General features: G+C 48.1%; 1 protein-coding gene across 3 annotated transcripts in view; it reads left to right on the top strand.

The window, feature by feature from the left end:
• DDHD2 (DDHD domain containing 2) overlaps nucleotides 1-19,698 on the top strand; it is a 91,530-nt gene that overhangs the window by 70,544 nt on the left and 1,288 nt on the right. For all 3 annotated transcript variants that reach the window (XM_040414757.1, XM_040414755.1, XM_040414756.1), the window contains 6 exons: nucleotides 829-948; nucleotides 2,312-2,467; nucleotides 2,559-2,661; nucleotides 10,584-10,748; nucleotides 12,985-13,141; nucleotides 16,267-16,370. In XM_040414757.1, coding sequence (XP_040270691.1) covers nucleotides 829-948; nucleotides 2,312-2,467; nucleotides 2,559-2,661; nucleotides 10,584-10,748; nucleotides 12,985-13,141; nucleotides 16,267-16,348 — 783 coding nt within the window. In that variant the 3' untranslated portion in view covers nucleotides 16,349-16,370. The remainder of the gene's footprint in view (nucleotides 1-828; nucleotides 949-2,311; nucleotides 2,468-2,558; nucleotides 2,662-10,583; nucleotides 10,749-12,984; nucleotides 13,142-16,266; nucleotides 16,371-19,698) is intronic.

Genomic DNA, 19,698 nt, shown 5'->3' with positions numbered 1-19,698 from the left:
GGAGACAAGTTTGGGATGTGAGTGTTTCCCAATAGTGAGTTTGAAAGGAAAAAATATATATATTTTTTTTTTACACCCATGATATAGTTTTCGATTGTAACCCAGTGCTTGTCAGGAGGGCCCCATTTGAATAGAGCCTTTTGTTGGGTGATCAGTAGTGCCTTTACACGGGGCAGTTATTGAGAATGAGTGTTTGTATGAACATTCGTTTCCCATAATTGCCCCGATCCTCAGCCTGTGTAAAAGGGCCCTTAATACTGACGTGGTCCTTGCAAGTCATAACCAACATAATCATCAGGATAGTGGACTTAGTAGCTGCTGTGGGGACTGAAAGCTGAAGGGCCTCCATCAGTAAAGATGTCTCGGAGGTAAGGGCCAGTGAGTGATGTCTATAGGTGATGGAGAGGCGAGACAATCAAATTGTAAAGAAAATTCCGGGAAGGCAGTAGGAATGGCAGTGAGGTGCCAGAGCAACCCTGATAATCATAACCCGCTTGGTACTGATGATGATGTAGAAATGGAACCTCATTCTAATTGTTGGATGTTCTCTCTGCCTGTTTTGTACAATGGTCCAGCCATCTTTTATCAGACAGGTAGTACATACAGAGCTTCATCACCAATTATCTGTGTGTACACCGATGGGGATGACTGTGAGACTTTAGTGTATAGGAGTATATGATCAATAAATGATTTACGTTATGGGCTGTGTACTTAGAGGGGGAAATTTTATATAGAGATGGACGCGCCCAGTTGCTTCTGCTTCTGTAGCGTATATGAGCACCATGAAACTAAGGAAAAGTAGTATCAATCTTTCCTCTCTAATTCTAGGACACTAATTGCACAGCCTCGGAGTCCTCCTCAAATAATGACCTAACTCCACCTCCGCTCACCTCGGGCACCACTTTAAACATGGTCAATTATGAATACTTTGATGTAGGAATGGGACAGGTAAGAAGCAGGAAACCTTTGCTTTCTCACAGTTAGGTGTATAGAAACCTTGAAGATCAAACAAATCATCCACCTTTTTCTACAAATCGGTTTCAAGGGTTTGTCCAAGTGTTTTATACTGATGGCCTATTCTCAGGATAGGTAATCTGTATCTGAACGGCAGGGTCCGACTCACGGCGAATCCTGCCAATCAGTTGGCCACAGCGCTCTGGTAAGAGCTATGGCCTCTCCCTAGGCCAGTGATGTCATGTTCATTGGTCACAAGGCCTAGGTGCATCTCAGTTTCTTTAAAGTGAATGGTGTCTGAGCTGCAGTACCAAGGACAGCTGCTGTACAGTGGACTTTGCTTGTATGCTGCGAGGAGGCCGCAGCACTCGCCCGAGCACCATGGCCTCTTCAAACAGCTGATCTGTGGGGGTGCCAGGGGTCTGACCCACACCAATCACATTCCGATGACCTGAGGATACATCATCAATATAAAACCCTCGAAAAACCCCTTTAATAATGCAGGGTGAGATTGAGACCGTCATGCCATAGCTGCCATCAGCGCTGAGCCAGTCCCACCAGTGTAATTTGAGATGACTGGTAGCTGTAGATATTTTGTCTTACAGATACAGCTTTTGATATGGGGTTGTAATACAGCACATCCCTAGCAAACAAGCTAATTTACACTGAAAAGAAGGCAGGGAATAAGCAAGAAGGCCTGCAAGTTGCAACTAAACTGTTTCCTATCTTTCACTATTTTCTGACTTTTTTTATACTGATGACCTATCCTTAGGATAAGGCCATCAGTATCTGATACCCAGGACCCCCACTGATTAGCTGTTTGAGGAGACTGCGGCACTCCGGTGAACGCTGCCGTCTCCTCCCAGCTCTTAAGTACAGCGCCATACATTGTATAGTGGCTGTGCTTGATATCGCAGCTCGGCCCCATTCACTTTAATGGGACTGAGCTGCGCTTAGGCCACGTCACTGATGAACTTGATGTCACAGGGTAAGCTGCGAAAAGGCCTACTAAGACATCTGATCGATGGGGTCCCCCACAAATCAGATACTGATAGAGGATAGGTCATCAGTATAAAAAATTCAAAAAACCCCTTTAAAGGGGTTGCCCAGTTTAGAAAACCTGTTGTCATATGCCCCATTAGAGAGCTCTGAGTTTGAAGGTTCTGTTTCAGTTCCTTAACTCTTGGCCACAGTGGAGACCAGTTACACAGGGCGTCTGTCCTGCATTACACAGACAACTCAGTGATTTGAATGGACACTCTGTAATACCTCATTTCCCCAGTGTTGGCGCTGCAGAGCAGTTTAACACTTAAAGGGCTTTTCTCATCTGGACATTTGTAACACACATATTTTTCAGGTGAGAATCACTTACCCACAGCTCAGTTTCAACCCCGAGATATTCTTTGCCTGGGGTTCCCCCATTGGGATGTTTCTGACCGTACGTGGGTTGAAGAGGATTGACCCCAAGTACCAGTTCCCCACGTGTAAACGTTTCTTCAATATCTATCATCCAGTGAGTAGACCGCTGTGTACATCACCCCCATACTGTAGTCAAATAATAATCTCATCGATCATATAATTTCTGTTCTCCTTCATATTTGCAGTTTGATCCGGTCGCATACAGGATCGAGCCCATGGTCCTGAGGGAAGAGGAGTTTGAACCAATGCTGATCCCTCACCATAAGGGCAGGAAGAGGATGCATTTAGGTAATTGAGGTCCTCCCATTTCCAACCTCTGTCTGCCCCTCATATCTGCCGGAGAGATCTCTAGTTTACTACTCCGAATGCCCCCATCAGCCATACCATTAATTCCCTTGTGATAATGGCAGCTGTCAAGGGGCAGGACTTTGGTACGGTCATGGAGATACCACATTTTTATAGTTTTTGCTATGTTTTACTACTTTTAAGAAATTAAAAACCTTTCATTAAAATAAAAAAAAGTAACTACATTAATAAATAAAGATGCAAATTTGCTTTGTGTCACTAGAACATCCATGGAGCTGTGTAAAGGGTTTTTGGTGGAACGAGCTATAGTTTTTATTGGTACCATTTTGGGATATATAATTTTTTATTTTTGTTTTGCAAGTAGAGGTGACCAGGATTTTTATATTTCTCGCCCAGTTTCCTTGGGGGACACAGAAGACCTTGGGTATAGCTCATCTCCATAGGAGGCGTGACACTAAGTGAAGACTGTTAAGCCCCTCCTCCACAGCTATACCCTCAGCCTGGAGAGAGAGACTACCAGTTTTTTGCTTAGTGTCCAAGGAGGCAAGACACTCCCTGCTCTGCAGGGCTGTTTTCTCCTTGTTTAAATTTTAGATTTTTACTTTTTTATTTATTTTTGTTCCAGATCATCAGGGACAACAGAGACGCACTAGACCTCTCTGTTCTCCCGGGGTTGAGCTGCGCCAGTGCCGGTCACCCGCACTGCTGCCTCCCCCACAGAAGGCAAGGTGGATCAGGGCAGCCTCGCTCCCCTACATCCCGCCAGCGCAAGGGTCGCCGCACGCCAAGTCCCTCTTCCAGCGTCCTGCCACTGCGGTGCCAGTAGCTGAAGGGGCGACCCTGCTGGAATGGACCGAGGGTGAAGACGGCTGTGGTAAGAGAGTGGCTTCTCCAGCCCTACGTCCCCCACCCAATGGTCTCCTGCGTGCCTGACCCCCCATACTGGGCCTCTGGACCTAGGCTGGCTCCTGGGGTGCCGCAGTGCGGCAATCTGCTCCATGCCTCCCCCCCCCCCTTTTTTTCCTGGCCCTCATAGTACATGCAGCTAGTGGCTGTCAGCCGTCGCCTGCCTTCTCCTCACGGGCACCCCGTCTCTGGGTGTTCCCCCCATCTCGCCTGATCACATTGGGCCTTACCGGAGTCGCCTCCGGCCAGCACTAATATTCCGGTGCGGCCGGGCGCCGCAAAAATTTTAGGCTCCGCGGCTTGGGGTGGGCTCGAGGTGGGCTCCCGCGGCAAGCCGCCATTCCGGGCCCCTTACTCTTCCGGCCGGCGAGGTGGGCTCCCGCGGCCGGCAAACCGCCATTCCGGGTCCCTGTCTCTTCCGGCCGGCGGGGTGGGCTCCCGCGGCCGGCAAACTGCCATTTCGGGTCCCTGTCTCTTCCGGCCGGCGGGGTGGGCTCCCGCGGCCGGCTTTGGGCTTGACTATGCCCCAGCAGGCCCCGTCCGACCGTCGGTGCCGGTCGGCGGGGCTCCGCAAATTTGGTCCTAGGCTTCACGGCCTGCTGGGCCGCAATTCCGACCGGCCCGCGGGGTGGGCTCCCGCGGCCGGTTTAAAGCGCCATTCCGCCTCAGGTCCCGGCGGTATAAACGGGCCGGGCGCCGCAAATTTAGCCCCCGGCTTCGCGGCCTACTAGGCCGCGATATTCCGGTCTCTGGTGGAGGGGGCGGGAACCTTTCCAGGCGCGAATTCTTCCCGCCTGGAGGTTCCTCCGCCCCCAGGGGATCGCACGCCGCCCTCCAGGCCGGATCCCTGTTAACCCTTTGGGTACAGGCCGGCTCCCAAATCGGTCTGTATAGTTGGCCCCCCCTTTTTTTCTCAGGTGCCCATATATGGTGGCTCCCCTTTAGCCTCAGAGAGGCTGTGTTTAAATATATAAAAAAAAAATAAAAAAAATTATAATAATAAAATAAATAATAGATCACTGATTTCTATTGGACTGCGCAGGACGCTGCAGCCTCATCAGTAGTGCTGCATGTCTGCATGACCTCTTTCCACAGGCGGCATGGTGTTGCGCTCCCAGCCTGCGTCGCTGCTAGGGCATTTTCCCTTTTAGGCGGTTTTCTTGCCTCTTCCAGGATACGGCGCTGGCCAAGTGCATGCGGCCCTTCCGTAGGCTGCATTCATCTTCTCTCCAGTTATGGTGCCTGCCATGTGCATCCCCCCTCCCCTCCTAGGCGGGATACTGCACTCTCCCTGGCTGCCGGCTGGCCATGTGCATGACCCCCTTCTTAGGCGGAATACTGCACCTTCACCGGATACGGTGCTGGCCATGTGCACGACTCCCTTCCATAAGCGGAACGCTGCACTCTCTCTGGATTTGCTGCCGGCCATGTGCGTGACCCCCTTCCATGGGCGGAACGCAGCACTCACTGGATTCGCTGCCGGTCATGTGCGTGAGCCAGCCATGTGTGTGACCCCCTTCCTGGGCGGAACGCAGCACTCTCACTGGATCTGTTGCCGATCATGTGCATGACCCCCTTTTTAGGCGGAATACTGCACTCTCACCTAATACGGTACTGGCTATGTGCACGACCCCCTTCCATAGGCGGAATGCTGCACTCTCACTGATGTGCTATGATGTACTTATGTACTATGTTACTATGCTGCACTCTCACTGGTTTCGCTGCCGGCCATTTCATAGGTGGTATGCTGCACTCTCATTGGATTCCCTGCCGGCCTTGGGTATGCCTCCTTCCCTCAGGCAGCATACATACATCCCTCTGTCTGTGGTTGTTTCCTCGCAGGTACGTTGCTGGCCATGTGCATGTACCCCATACATGGCAGGGTGCTTGCACTCTCGCTGGATCCGCTGTCGGCCATATGCATGACCCCTCTTCCGTGGGCGGTGTACGCACTCTTGCTGGATTCGCTGCCAGCCATGGGCATGCCTTCCTTCCTCAGGCGACATACACACATTCTTACTGACTGTGTTTGTCTCTCGCCAGTACGTTGCTGGCCATGTGTATGACTCCCATGCATGGCGGTGTGCTCGCACTCTCCCTGGATGAGATGCTGGCTATGTGCTTTACCCCCCTTTTTTTCTGGGTGGCATGCTACACTCTCACCGGATACATTGCTGGCCATGAGAATGGCCCTCTAACATGGATGGAATGCTTGCGCTTCCATTGGATACGGTGCTGGCCTTGTGCGTGACCACCCCTTATTCCATGGGCAGAATTTGGCACGCTCATGAGATTCACGGCTGTCCTTGTATGGCTGTGCTGGACTTGTACATGTCCCCCTTCATTGGCAGAGTAGTTGCACTCTTGCTAAGTTCAGTGTTGGTGTATTATTGCACATTCACTTAATGCTAGGATACCCCTGTGCATGTTCCCCTTTCACTAGGTGGACCTCCTGCGTTCCTGCTGGATTATAGGGTATGTCCTGCTTCTCTGAAGTAGGTACGGCCCTAGGCATCACTCCCTTTTGGGACGGGCCTTTGCACTCTTGCCGCTGCAGTTGGCCAGGTACAATTTCCCCCCTTTCGGGGCGGACTGATTGCGTTCCATCGCATGCTATACTAGGTTTGTGCATAACTCCCTTTCAGGTTGCACTTTGCAATTCCATACATGCTGTGGCACTCTGGGGCGAGCCCCCCTTTTTTTCTAGGTGGGTTGGCCTTCTTGCTGCTTACGGGGCTGCTCGTACTTATGCCTCACCTGCTTCCTGCGGCATACTTTTGTTTTCTTGGGATACGATGCTTGCCGCAAGCCTTGCACTCGTCTCTAAGGAGTTCATTCTGTCCACCTGACCGGTCAGGCTCTATTGCTCTCTGCTGCACCGAGCTGGGTGGTAGTTGGCCTTTCATTCCAGGGAGTGTTCGTGGGTCCTAGATGCATGCCCATTCGTCCTTCCGCGGCATTGCTTCCCTGCGCTAGTGGTCACATGGTCGAGAGTGCTGTTGTCTGCAGCGCCTCTCGAATTCTTCGTTGGCTCCGGCAGGACTGCGGTTCCCTTGCCTGCTGCAATTTCCTCCTCTTCGGATGCAGTGTGGTATGAGTCCTTCCTCTTGGCGCCTCTACGCTTCTGTCTGATCTGCTACCAGGTTCGGGCCGCTCTTCTCGGGAAGGTCACCCAACTTCTCTTGGGTGCTCGAATACCCAGGTCCGGAGGACCTCCGCCTTGGGTTCTTCAGGGTATTCGCCTTCTGCGAGGCAGTGAACCGGGCGTCTCACAGTGTAGCGGGTTCTGCTTTTGAGCTGTCCTATGGCTTCCCTGTTGCCCACTCCTCCTCCTTTCGGTTGGAGGGTGTTATGCCGGCCTCTGTCTCGATTACCTTATCTCGCCGGCTTTGTTTGGCTCCCGCTCGGTACAGATCACTCCGATGTGGCTTCCCGCCAGACTTCAGAGGCTGTTCTTTCACTGTCCTCCCCTCTGGGGAGAGCATGGTTGTTCATGTGGATGGTTCCGGTGTTCCTTTTGGCCTCGTACTGTCTCCCTTGTTAACACTGGCTGTATTAGCTGTGTGCCTATTACCGAGTCTACCGCGTTCTGTCCTCCCGCTGAGTGCAGATTGCGTGGTCCATTCTAAGACAATGGTCCTGCTGTAGACTTACCTTCTCGGTAACTTGGGGGGACTACCTTTCGGTCCAGATTGTCCTTTGATCTCCCACACCGGGACTGTACAACGTGGTTACATCAGCATGGACTTTAGCCTGTCTTGTCCTGGCATCTGGCGGATCCTTTGGTTTCTTTCCGTCTGTCCTTCTGCTCCCCCACTCGGGTGGATACGGGACAACGTTGTTCGAGGGCCGACGGGACTAGTTTTGTCGACCCTTCTGCCCATGTTACTGGTCTGCGCCTGATCACATTGGGTTTTCGCCCGCTTGCCAGGCGTCTCCAGCGGGTTCGCTACTGTCCGCTCTTGGCTGTGTTTCGTCCAGGATCTGTCGTAAGACTTAGGGTTTTTTTGTCTGGGGTTCTGTGGGAAGCTGTGCATTCCCCACTCTGAATTTCTCTCCCCATGGTTCTGTCTTTTTTCCAGTCCGGCCTGGACCTGGGACTGGGACTGGGACTCCTTTTACTTGAGGTGTCAAATGTCGGCGCTGTTCTTCCTCTTCCAGCGTTCCCCGGCCCTCTGGGCCTGTCAAGACTTTCTTCCTCAGAGTGGCTCTTTGGTTCCTCTGTACTGTCCTTCGGTACCGCCCTGGGGACTATATACTGAGCTCTCGGCGCTCCAATCTTGTCCTTGGAGCCGTTACAGAAGTTCTCTCTACCCCTTCTGTCCTGTACGGTTGTATTCCGTATCAGTCGTGTCTCTGACGGGTGCCTGAATGGCCCCTTTTTTTGTTACGAGCCTTCTGTCTTTTCCAGCACAGGGCTGTTCTACATCCCGTTTCTTCCTTCTGAAGGTGGTGTTTGCCTTTCGCTTCAACACTTTACCTATTTGGACGTTGTTTGGGCCTTGCCGTTTTTTACTTGGAGATCTCCGACTCTTGTCGACGTTCGGCCTCTTGGGTTTCCAGGAGGTCTGTGCATAGGGTTGACGGACTCCAGGGTGTTTTTCCTCCGCTTGTTCAGATTGGCTATTGCTGAGGTTACCCCACCAAGGGCAGGATTCTGTCTTTGGTGTCACCGTTCATTTCACCAGAGCGATCGGTGCCTCCTGGGCCGGAGGCATTGGGCTTCGGCCATGCATTTGGGCAAGGCGGCCACAGGTCTTCCTTGCACTCCTTACAGAGTTCTACAGGGTGCATACTCTGACTTTGGCAGATGCTGCCTTGGCCCGCCTGGGTTTGCAGGCAGCGGTTCATTGGTGCCTTTCGGGTGCTTCACCTTGGTGCTGTGGTCCCTCCCCCTTTTGGACTGCTTTTGAACGTCCCAAGGTCTTCTGTGTCCCCCAAGGAAACTGGGCGAGAAAACGAGATTTTTGTATAACTTACCAGTAAAATCTCTTTCTCGCTCTTTCATTGGGGGACACAGCACCCACCCATTCATTGTTTTTTTCTCTGTACGGTTTCCGAGTTTTTTGTTACCCGTTCGGTAGTTGGCTTGTTGGTTCCTTGTTGGACTTTGCCTTTTCTCACTGCTTGGACACGCAACTGGCAGTCTCTCTCTCCAGGCTGAGGGTATAGCTGTGGAGGAGTGTCACGCCTCCTATGGAGATGAGCTATACCCGAGGTCTTCTGTGTCCCCCAAGGAAAGAGCGAGAAAGAGATTTTACTGGTAAGTTATACAAAAATCTTGTTTTTTCTTATTTACAGAATTCACGTTGTGGCATAAACTTGGGGTACAAATTATGCTATATATATATATATATATATATATATATATATATATATATATATATATATATATATATTGTTTATATATACAGTACAGACCAAAAGTTTGGACACACCTTCTCATTCAAAGAGTTTTCTTTATTTTCATGACTATGAAAATTGTAGATTCACACTGAAGGCATCAAAACTATGAATTAACACATGTGGAATTATATACATAACAAACAAGTGTGAAACAACTGAAAATATGTCATATTCTAGGTTCATCAAAGTAGCCACCTTTTGCTTTGAATACTGCTTTGCACACTCTTGGCATTCTCTTGATGAGCTTCAAGAGGTAGTCCCCTGAAATGGTTTTCACTTCACAAGTGTGCCCTGTCAGGTTTAATAAGTGGGATTTCTTGCCTTATAAATGGGGTTGGGACCATCAGTTGCGTTGAGGAGAAGTCAGGTGGATACACAGCTGATAGTCCTACTGAATAGACTGTTAGAATTTGTATTGTGGCAAGAAAAAAGCAGCTAAGTAAAGAAAAACGAGTGGCCATCATTACTTTAAGAAATGAAGGTCAGTCAGTCAGCCGAAAAATTGGGAAAACTTTGAAAGTAAGGGCTATTTGACCATGAAGGAGAGTGAGGGGGTGCTGCGCCAGATGACCTGGCCTCCACAGTCACCGGACCTGAACCCAATCGAGATGGTTTGGGGTGAGCTGGACCGCAGAGTGAAGGCAAAAGGGCCAACAAGTGCTAAGCATCTCTGGGAACTCCTTCAAGACTGTTGGAAGACCATTTCAGGGGACTACCTCTTGAAGCACATCAAGAGAATGCCAAGAGTGTGCAAAGCAGTAATCAAAGCAAAAGGTGGCTACTTTGAAGAACCTAGAATATGACATATTATCAATTGTTTCACACTTGTTTGTTATGTATATAATTCCACATGTGTTAATTCATAGTTTTGATGCCTTCATAGTCATGAAAATAAAGAAAACTCTTTGAATGAGAAGGTGTGTCCAAACTTTTGGTCTGTACTGTGTGTGTATATATATAATATATATATATATATATATATATATATAATATATATATTGAAAAAAAATGTAAAAAATACCTTTTATTAAGCTTTTTTTTTTTTTATTCCCTAGGGGACTTGCAATTGCTTCATCACTTATACAATACACTGTAATGCTTCTGTATTGTAGTGTATTGTGCCTTTAGCGGCATCCTATTAAGCCCTGTCTATGGAGTACCAAGTTGGGAGCCTTCACTAGTACCTGACTGCCATGTCAACCACTGAGCTCCCCTTCCCGTGATTGTGTCATGGGGGACAGAGAAAGCCTCCTCCCTCTGTTTAACCCCTGAGATGCTGCAGTAGCTATTGACCGTGGGGGGTGCGTTAAATGGCCAGGACTGGAATCATCTCCGATCCTGGCCTCTGCCCGCAAGTGTAAACTGCATAGCACATCCAGAACCTCCTGCATGTGTGGCGGGCTGTGCACTTGTGACGTACATTACGTCACAGAGCATGATGGGCTTAAAGTAGTCTACTGTGTGTGGCTGACTAAAGCAGAAGTATTTTAGATGATGAAAATCTTTCCTTGAAAAGTTCCTTTAATGGTGTCCCGTCCTGACCCATGTAAAGGTTTTATGTTTTGAATTTGTCTTGCATTTATTCTTTACAGAATTGAGAGAAGGACTGACACGGATGGGTACGGACCTACTGGGGTCTCTCCGGGTAGCCTGGCAGACATTCACCCGGCCCCCTATGCCTACCTTACCACCCCCCACTGCAGAAGCTGCGGAGTTGCCTGTTTCTGAGCTTCCACCGGCCCCAGAAGCCACGCCTGGTAAATGAAATGTGCAGATATGGAGCGGAGAATGTCGCCACCAGCCACCCAAAGACTGGGAATTCTTCTGTAAATGGCTTTATAAGTATATATTGTGTGGTCAGTGCTAGTTTTCAAAGGTGGCTGTTGACTTTAACCCCTTCAAGCGACAGCCAGTTTGAACCAAATGCCGGAGCCCCACTTTTCAAATCTGACATGTCAGTTTATTTGGTAATAACTTTGGAACGCTTTTACTAATCCAAGCCATACTGAGATTGTTTATGTTCGTGGGGAATTTTAGTTGATGCATTTTACCTTTTATGCATTAAAAAAATCAAAAATTTGCAGAAAAATCAGAAAAATTTACAGTGCATTGCAATAGTTAATTATTGCAATGCACTGTATAGTTAGTGCTACACTTACACTAAGGCTGATCAGACTCTCAGGGTCTGATCAGCCTTAGATACATGGCAGCCCGGACAACTTTGCAAGGCGCTCGGTTGCCATGGTAACCATCGGGCTGCTGCCATTGCAGCAGCGGCGGCCCGATGGAAGAGAGAGGGCATCTATGGGGTTAAACGTGCCGAGATTGGTGCCAGCACCGATTTCGGCCGTTGCAGCATAGTGTCAGCTGTAAATTACAGCAGACACTCTCTGCTGATGGTACAGAGGAGCAGGGGGAATCAGGGGAAGGGTGGAAATGGCGGCATCTTGGGGCACTAATTCACTGGGGGCACACAGGGGGTCTTACCCTATTTCAGGCTGCAATCTCCAGAATGGCATTTTTACAGTGCTGTGCTCCGATTGGTTAGTCCGCAGAGACTAACCAATCGGAGCGCTTGCCGGGAAGGGACCACTCTGATTGGTCCCTTGCTGGCTTCCCCGGTGTCTCTGCTCTCGGGGGGAGCGGAGTCTCCGGGGCTGTGACACATTATAGTGTCACAGCCCCGGTAAGCAGTTTGGATGTGACTGTACGTCCAAATGCAGTAAGTCTTAAAGGTCTGTTCCAGATGGAAGAGCACGGCAGTAAATGGGTTGTTAAAAGATTGGAGTGTAAATAGGATATGATTACTGTAAGTAAGCAGTGGGATTGTCTCGGCCTATGGTGTACTCTGTGACACTGTTGGAACACATACAGCATATGGAGTTGGCAGGTAAGCGAAACCCATACCACACTTACCTGCCACACAGAGACACTGACTGGAACCCGTGCACAAGTGCTGCTGTCCACACCAACATTAGAGGACACAGCACAACCACACAGGAACCCTGGACACCCATAGCTACAATAAACGTGAGACAGGGGAATGTCTAGTAAACATGCTGGACACCAAACACCACCAAACATGTAACACCAAACTAGACATACAAACACCCTGAACATAACCCACTCCTTACAAATAAGGACAGGAAGGAGACACCGGGATAACATTGGTGACCACAAGGGTGGCCCTCACTGGACAGATGGAACACCCTGGACTGGAGCAGAGCTCCAGCACCAACAACAGCTGAAGTACAACTGCCTCCAGCCAGGAAACCACAGAATATATAAGCCAAGTGACCACACCCAGTCAGGGAGCTAACCCTTACAGCACCAGAGAGAGAGGGAGGCTACAACTTAAAGGGGTAGTACACACACAAGCATACTAAACCACACGTTACCACCGGCAACAGCATGCGTGGCAACCAGGTCACGGCAATCACCCAGAAGGCCGAGACACTGCCACCGCATGCTCTCACAGCAACACGCTGCCGCGGGCAACCGCAAGTGTGGCAACAGTGTCACAGCGTACACCATAGGCCGTGACAGGGATATATAGTAGCAGGGATAGATATAAGAATGTCCTCCATTGACCACAGTGTCCTTGCATAGATGCAGACTATCTGTAGCCACCTCTAGAGGGAGTGTAGGAGCTTATTGTATACTCCTTACCTGAGTGGGAACCCCATATGCAGTAAGTTCCCTCTAGTGGTGACTGTCGGTAAAGCATGTTCTGTTTGAAATTTGATTTAGAGCTGTCTCAGAAAATCAAATGCGGTAATGGACAGCTTCTGTCTTCTCTCAGGACCTTTAATCCGGCGCCATGCTTGTATGGTGCTGAATATTAGTCATGCCGTCAGTGTTTACGTACGTGCTAACTGCTCAAGCCATAGACAGCATGTGTCTAGCCATATGGCATTTTTGAAAGGGTTAACACTTTTTTATTTGGCACTAGAAGTGAAATATTAAATGTGTGATATCATATCTTGTTTTCAGGTGCGGCAGCTGAAGATTCTACTGTGAAAGAAGAACCGATAGAGCTCGATGTGGGGATGTTAAATGGGGGTCAGCGATTTGACTATGTTCTCCAGGAAAAGCCAATCGAGAGCTTCAACGAATATCTATTTGCTCTACAGAGTCACTTATGTTACTGGTAACCACCACAGTCATTTCAGCATGTTTCACAGGACCTCACTACGGTGAAAACGGACAGGGGCCACAATAAAAAGTGTGGATGATGTTTTTAGAACAGTCAGAATCTCTTCTGTCCCCACCCCCTTGGGCCGTTTGTAGGCCACAAATTTAAAGTGGTTTTCTGCTTTTTGCACTTTTTATTTCATTTGAAGCCCAGTCTGCTCTACATGTTGAAACCATATTCACCTGCTCTCCTTCGCTCCATTCCGGTACCAGAGATCCCTGACTCTCTTCTGCGGTCTTCTGGTCCCCGTCCTGTAAAGTCACAGCTGATATAGCCAGTAACAGACCTCAGGGATGACATGTTCCCAAGCGGCACATCACTGATGGGTCATGTGCCTCTTGGGGACATGTCACTGCTGAGGCCAGTCGACTGCAGCGGCGTCCATCCCGAGATTTACAGGACGGCAGGAGAAGACTGCAGACACCAGCCATGGAGCTGGAACGAAGTGGCTGGGTTCAGGTGAGTAAAGTTTTCTTCAACAAGCACAACTGGCTGGGCTTCGAATATAAAAAAGGGCAAAAGGTAGGACAACCCTGGAAAAATAACACGTTATGTGTAGGATATGAAGTGTAGTGTTGCTCCAATGTGTGTTTTACTTACAGCTTCATTAGGAGCCCTGACGTTATGATCCTGCATATTACCTTCTGGGTATGTACCTGTAGATAGTTACATAGATGGGGAACCCGATTTACATTTCAGTAGTTCTGGCTTAGCATGCTTGATAAATGGCTCTTTTACTGCACCGCAGTGCTTGTGTATAGTTTTTGTATGCTGTTTTGTGTATAGTGTTTGTGGATGATCCGCTTTTAATGCAGATTATAAGGTTTTCATTTATTACCGAGGGTTTAGCCATTCAGGGTGGATTTTGCAGTTATTCCATGGAAAAATCCATGATAAGGCTACTTTCACACTTGCGGCAGGACTAAAAGTCCTGCATGTCCGACTTTTTAGTCCGGCGGCTCTCGCCGTGCACTGCCGTGCTGCGCCGGAGCTCCGCCCCCGTCCCCATTATAGTCAATGGGGACGGAGCGGCGGCACGGCGAAATAGCGGAAGGACGGATCCGCCATGGTGAACAGCCTGTCGGATCCGTCCTGCCGCAAGTGTGAAAATACCCTTCGTCAATATCTGCATTTGTTGCGGACTTTGTTGCAGATTTGCCATGGGATTCACCCTATGCATAACAAAGTTTGAAAATCCACCGATGCGAATCGCAGGTTAATTTATGCTGCAGATTTGTTTTCTGTAGTCTTTTTTATGTGCTAAAATCTCATCCACTTTGCTAGTGATGTAAAAACGCTGCAGATTGTCAGCTACATGTGAACATGAAGATGATTCTGTTTCGTAGGGATTCTGCTCTCCAGATCCTTCAGTTGTTGGCTTTGTATGTTTTATGGAGTTTTTCTCTTTGTATAAAGGATATTGTTCTGTGCCTCTTAAAGGGATTGTCCAAGTTCTTTTTATTGATGACCTATCCTCAGGATAGGTCATCAATATCAGCTCGGCGGGGGTCCGACAGCCAGCACCGCCGCCGATCAGCTGTTTGAAGAGAAGGCGCGCGCCGTGCCAGCGCTCCCTCCTCTTCATTGTTTACCTGCTCGCCGTCACATTTGCAGCGGTGAGCAGGTGTAATTACACCCAAGTCGACCCATTCATTTCAATGGGACGGCGCGTTCCTATACACTTCTATAGGAGCAATCCGTCCCATTGAAATAAATGGGATGGCTAGGGTGTAATTACACCTGCTCACCGCTGCAAATGTGACGGCGATCAGGTAAAGAATGAAGAGGAGGGAGCGCTGGCACGGCGCGCGCCTGAGCATAGGTCATCAATATGGACAGCCCGGAGAACCCCTTTTAGTGTGAGCGGGCCATAAACTCCTATCTAGTAACTCATAGACACAGGAAGAACATCCAACTTCACCTTTTATTTCAAGGATAGGGTGGAACTGAGGAACAGAAAGAAAACGTGCTTACTGTAGTGACTGAGCGTGTGGCCCTATGCCATAATGCATTACAGTACAAAGCTATGCAAAAAAACTGACGTGCATGAAATACAGGTCACGTACAGTACAGCATATAAATGTGCACAAACATATATCCTGCAATGCTGACAGCCTAAAACGTACCAGTGATGCCACATTAGGCCTGGTGAGGAGGATGAGGACAGGTCTGCTGCTTGTCCTTCAGGCGATGTTGAAAAAGATGGCTGCTATGAGCTGAGTTTGTGATGTCACCAGGGTCATAGGTAATAAGATACAGCGGCTCCCATGGGACATACAGAAATAAACACTGGCCAGCTAGAAACGGTTTACACAAACAGCCACTAGATGGAGCTAGAGCAGCATGAATACTAGCACAGTAAATTTACCAAAACCGCTTTCTGGAGGCATGGCAGATATAGTTTGCATAATTTACCTATGGACAGCCCAGAGGGAAGGAAACTTAAATCCTATCTACACCTTTCGGACCGTTTTTTTAAACTATTGCATTGTACTCCTTTTGCGCTAAAACAATTTTTTAAATTGGTCTCTATTAAAAATATGTCTTTTCAATACAGAGCTGACTTGCTATAGTAGCAGCCTGTGGATTGTCTGTCTTTTCCATCATCTGTGGAGCAGAAGGACTCCTTATCTCTGCTGTCTGACATTATAAACACTCATTATAGCTCAGATCTCATGTTACTGACTAGAATGTGGCTTAGATGATGGGCACAAAGGGAAAGTACCAGTCACACAGCTAGAAAAACAGTTAACCCTTTGTGATGGAACAGCTCAATATTTTTAATAAAGGCCAATTGAAAAAAATATATATATTTTTTTTAGCCAGAAATGAGTAACATGCAATCATTAAACAAAATTTCCTCCGAAGGTGTACATAGCCGTGGCTGAAATGATGCAATTTTTTTTTCGGACACCAAGGAAGTTACATTATTTCACACTTTTCCAAAAAATTGCCTGGCATTTTATAGAATTCCAGCATTTCTTACTTATGTATTAATATTTCCGTGAAACAGAAGTTAGCTGGCAGATTCACCTCTAGAACTTGTTACATTGCCCTAACAAGTGCATTTCTTCTTGTAGGACTTCGGAAGACACTGCGTTGCTGTTTCTTAAAGAGATATATCAAACAATGGGAGTCAGCATGGATCAACCACTTCAGTAATGGCACGACACACAGCTGCACAGTAGGTTTTATAAAAACTCTTATGGACATGCTAAAGGGGAGAACCACAGGTTATTGGAAGGAATCTGGGAGCTCGGTCTCCCACTTAAGGCTGGGCTACACGGCGCTCTTGGCTGGGATACCGTTTTCACAACCAAAGATCGCCGTGTAGCAGTGCAGCCATTGATTTGAATGGGATTGCAGCGCGATTGACATGTTGCCGTGACCTTAGAATTGCAAAAAAATCCAATACTTCAGTTTTTTTGTGATTCTGGGGTTGTGGACTGGCAGGAACCCGATTCAGTTCAACGACTGCACTGGTACACAGTGATTGGATGAACGAATCGACTTTGGATGAAACATACAAAGTTGATTCACATAATACTTCGTATGAATACTGTACGGAGCAAGCGCTCCGTACAGTATTAGAATGTATTGGCTCCGATGAGCCGAAGTTATTACTTCGCGAAGTCTCGCAAGACTCCGCATAATAACTTCATAAATCAATTTCTACTGTAAAACAGCATTTCCCAAACTCTGGTTCGGTTCCAAGGTACCAATTTTGTGGAATGGGTACGGAACCATTGATTTCAATGGGGCCTCAAAAGATGCAGACAGCACACCACGAAAAAGATAGCGCATGTCCTACTCTTTTCCGTTTTTGCGGACAAGAATAGGCATTTAATATGGTAGCGGCGGCCATGTGCGGTTCACAAATTGCGGAACACACAGGGGCCGGTGTCCGTGTTTTGGGGATCCGCAAAACACTACGGTCGTGTGAATGTAGCCTTAATGTAGACAGCTTCCTAGTTATGAAAAGGCCGGCGTAGGGGTGTCTAAAATGCTGGTCTTAATTTAGACCTTTTTCTACCCCTGAAACAGGCCCGTCTCCTTCCCCGCCCATGCCAGATCCACTTTTTTTTAGCCCTGGCGTGAGCAGGGAGAAATATGCGCCTAATATAAGCGTATTTCAGCTTAATAAATGACCCCCCCCCCCCCCCCCCCCATATGTATTTGGAATCGCTGCAATCGTACTGACCTAGAGAATAAAGAGATCGTGTTATTTATGCAGAAAAATGAACAATGCTAAATTTATAACGTAAAAACTCAGTGGCAGTATTGCTGTTTCCCATCTCCCTCCCAGAAAAAGTTAATAAAAGTTAATTAGAAAGTTATGTGTATCCTAAAATTGCACCATTAAACCTACATTTCCTGCAAAAAAAAAAAAAAAAGTACTAATATATGAGTGCTGACTGCCCTAAAACGTCCGGGACACATTACAGCCAGCACAGTGGAGAAGGAGAGAGTCCCTCCCCACTGTGATGCGACTGCCGCTGTGCCACCGATGAGAAGTGAAGAAAGGAGTAGGGGAGGGGCTGTGGCCTCTGCGCAACCAATGAATTTAACTAACCTCTTAATACAAATGTAGACTGCCGGTGCCAGCTATATCACATACACTGCACCCGGTCTCAATAACCGGAAGCGGCGATCCTGCGAACCGCTGCACCTAAAGGGTTAATTGGCGCAGTTCGGCAGGATCCCAGTCATTGAGGCCGGGTTCCAGCCAGATCACACAGTCGGCAGTCTATATTTGTATTAAGAGCTTAGTTAAATTCATTGGTGGCTCAGTGTACCCTCCCCCCAGTATTCTAAATTATAAACATTGGTGGGCCCCCAACTCCCCAGTATTAGAATCATTGGTGGCGCAGTGGCCACAGGCCCCACCCCCTTATTGTTATATTCATTGGTGGCCCTCCCCTCCTCATTGGTGGTGCAGTGGTATCTTCTGATGGGAGCCCCAGCAGTGAAATAAAATAAAAAGTAAAAACCCCCCAAAAAATATAAAAATTTTAAATCATCCTCTTTCCCAATTTTACATAGGTAATATTTTTTTATATATATTTTTATATGTAAAATTGGGAAAGAGGATGATTTAAAATTTTTATATTTTTTTTTCTGTTTGTACTTTTTCAGACGTGGCGATAGGTAATATTTTTTTATATATATTTTTATATCACCACGTCTGAAAAAGTACAAACAGAAAAAAAATGTTAAAAACACGCAGTTCGCCATTTTTTTTGTCATCTTGTCCCTTCAAAAATTGGATAAGACTGTTCTGTTATGGGCCAGACCTTCCATAAAATGTGGAATGCACGCAGCTTTTTGGGTGTTTTATTTTTCTTTCGTGGTGTCGAGTATTGCAATACTTTATGGGAATCAAAATTTTAATATTGTGACAACCCTAGTCACGGGGGCATAACGTCATCTCAGGTCCATTAGATCACAAAGAAATGGCACCTAGCAGCTGTAAATCCCTGGAGACCGGCGCTGGATGACAGTCGCTGTGCTCTGGGGGCTGCTGCTTGGAGAGCCGGGGCTGAGATAACAGGCACTGCGCTCTGGGGTTGTGGTAATATGGCTGTAGTGTGTAGGGACTAAGACCCATATGGGAAGCACCGGTCTTTAGTAAATGACCCCCAAGGTTTTATTTGGCTGAAAGGCATGTTTATGATGCCAGTGTGCCCTTCCTGACAATATGCACCTATGATGGGAGAGATAGCTGATCGCTGTGATCTCCAGCACTCCCTAAGGGAAAGAATGGAGCAGCAGGGCGCATGCCTGACCAGCCGCTCCACCAGATTGGAGGGAATGGTGACCCTGTTCTTGGTGGGGCAACTAAGAGATATTACTGTATGGGGGCAACAAGGAAACACGAGTACATGTTTTGAGGTTTTTTTTAATTCTTAGGGCTCTTTCACACCTGCGTTCTTGTCTTCCGGCATAGAGTTCCGTCGTCGGGGCTCTATGCCGGAAGAATCCTGATCAGGATTATCCTAATGCATTCTGAATGGAGAGAAATCCGTTCAGGATGCATCAGGATGTCTTCAGTTCCGGAACGGAACGTTTTTTGGCCGGAGAAAATACTGCAGCATGCTGCGCTTTTTGCTCCGGCCAAAAATCCGGAACACTTGCCGCAAGGCCGGATCCGGAATGAATGCCCATTGAAAGGCATTGATCCGGATCCGGCCTTAAGCTAAACGTCCTTTCGGCCATTGCCGTACCTGACTTTTAGCTTTTTCTGAATGGTTACCATGGCTGCCGGGACGCTAAAGTCCTGGCAGCCATGGTAAAGTGTAGTGGGGAGCGGGGGAGCAGTATACTTACCGTCCGTGCGGCTCCCGGGGCGCTCCAGAGTGACGTCAGGGTGCCCCAAGCGCATGGATCACGTGATCGCATGGATCACGTCATTCATGCGCATGGGGTGCTCTGACGTCACTCTGGAGCGCCCCGGGAGCCGCACGGACTGTAAGTATACCGCTCCCCTGCTCCCCACTACTACTATGGCAACC

This window comes from Bufo bufo, chromosome 1 (genome assembly GCF_905171765.1).
Source record: "Bufo bufo chromosome 1, aBufBuf1.1, whole genome shotgun sequence".
In the NCBI taxonomy this organism is placed as follows: Eukaryota; Metazoa; Chordata; class Amphibia; order Anura; family Bufonidae; genus Bufo; species Bufo bufo.
This window is presented reverse-complemented; position numbering and strand designations above follow the sequence as displayed.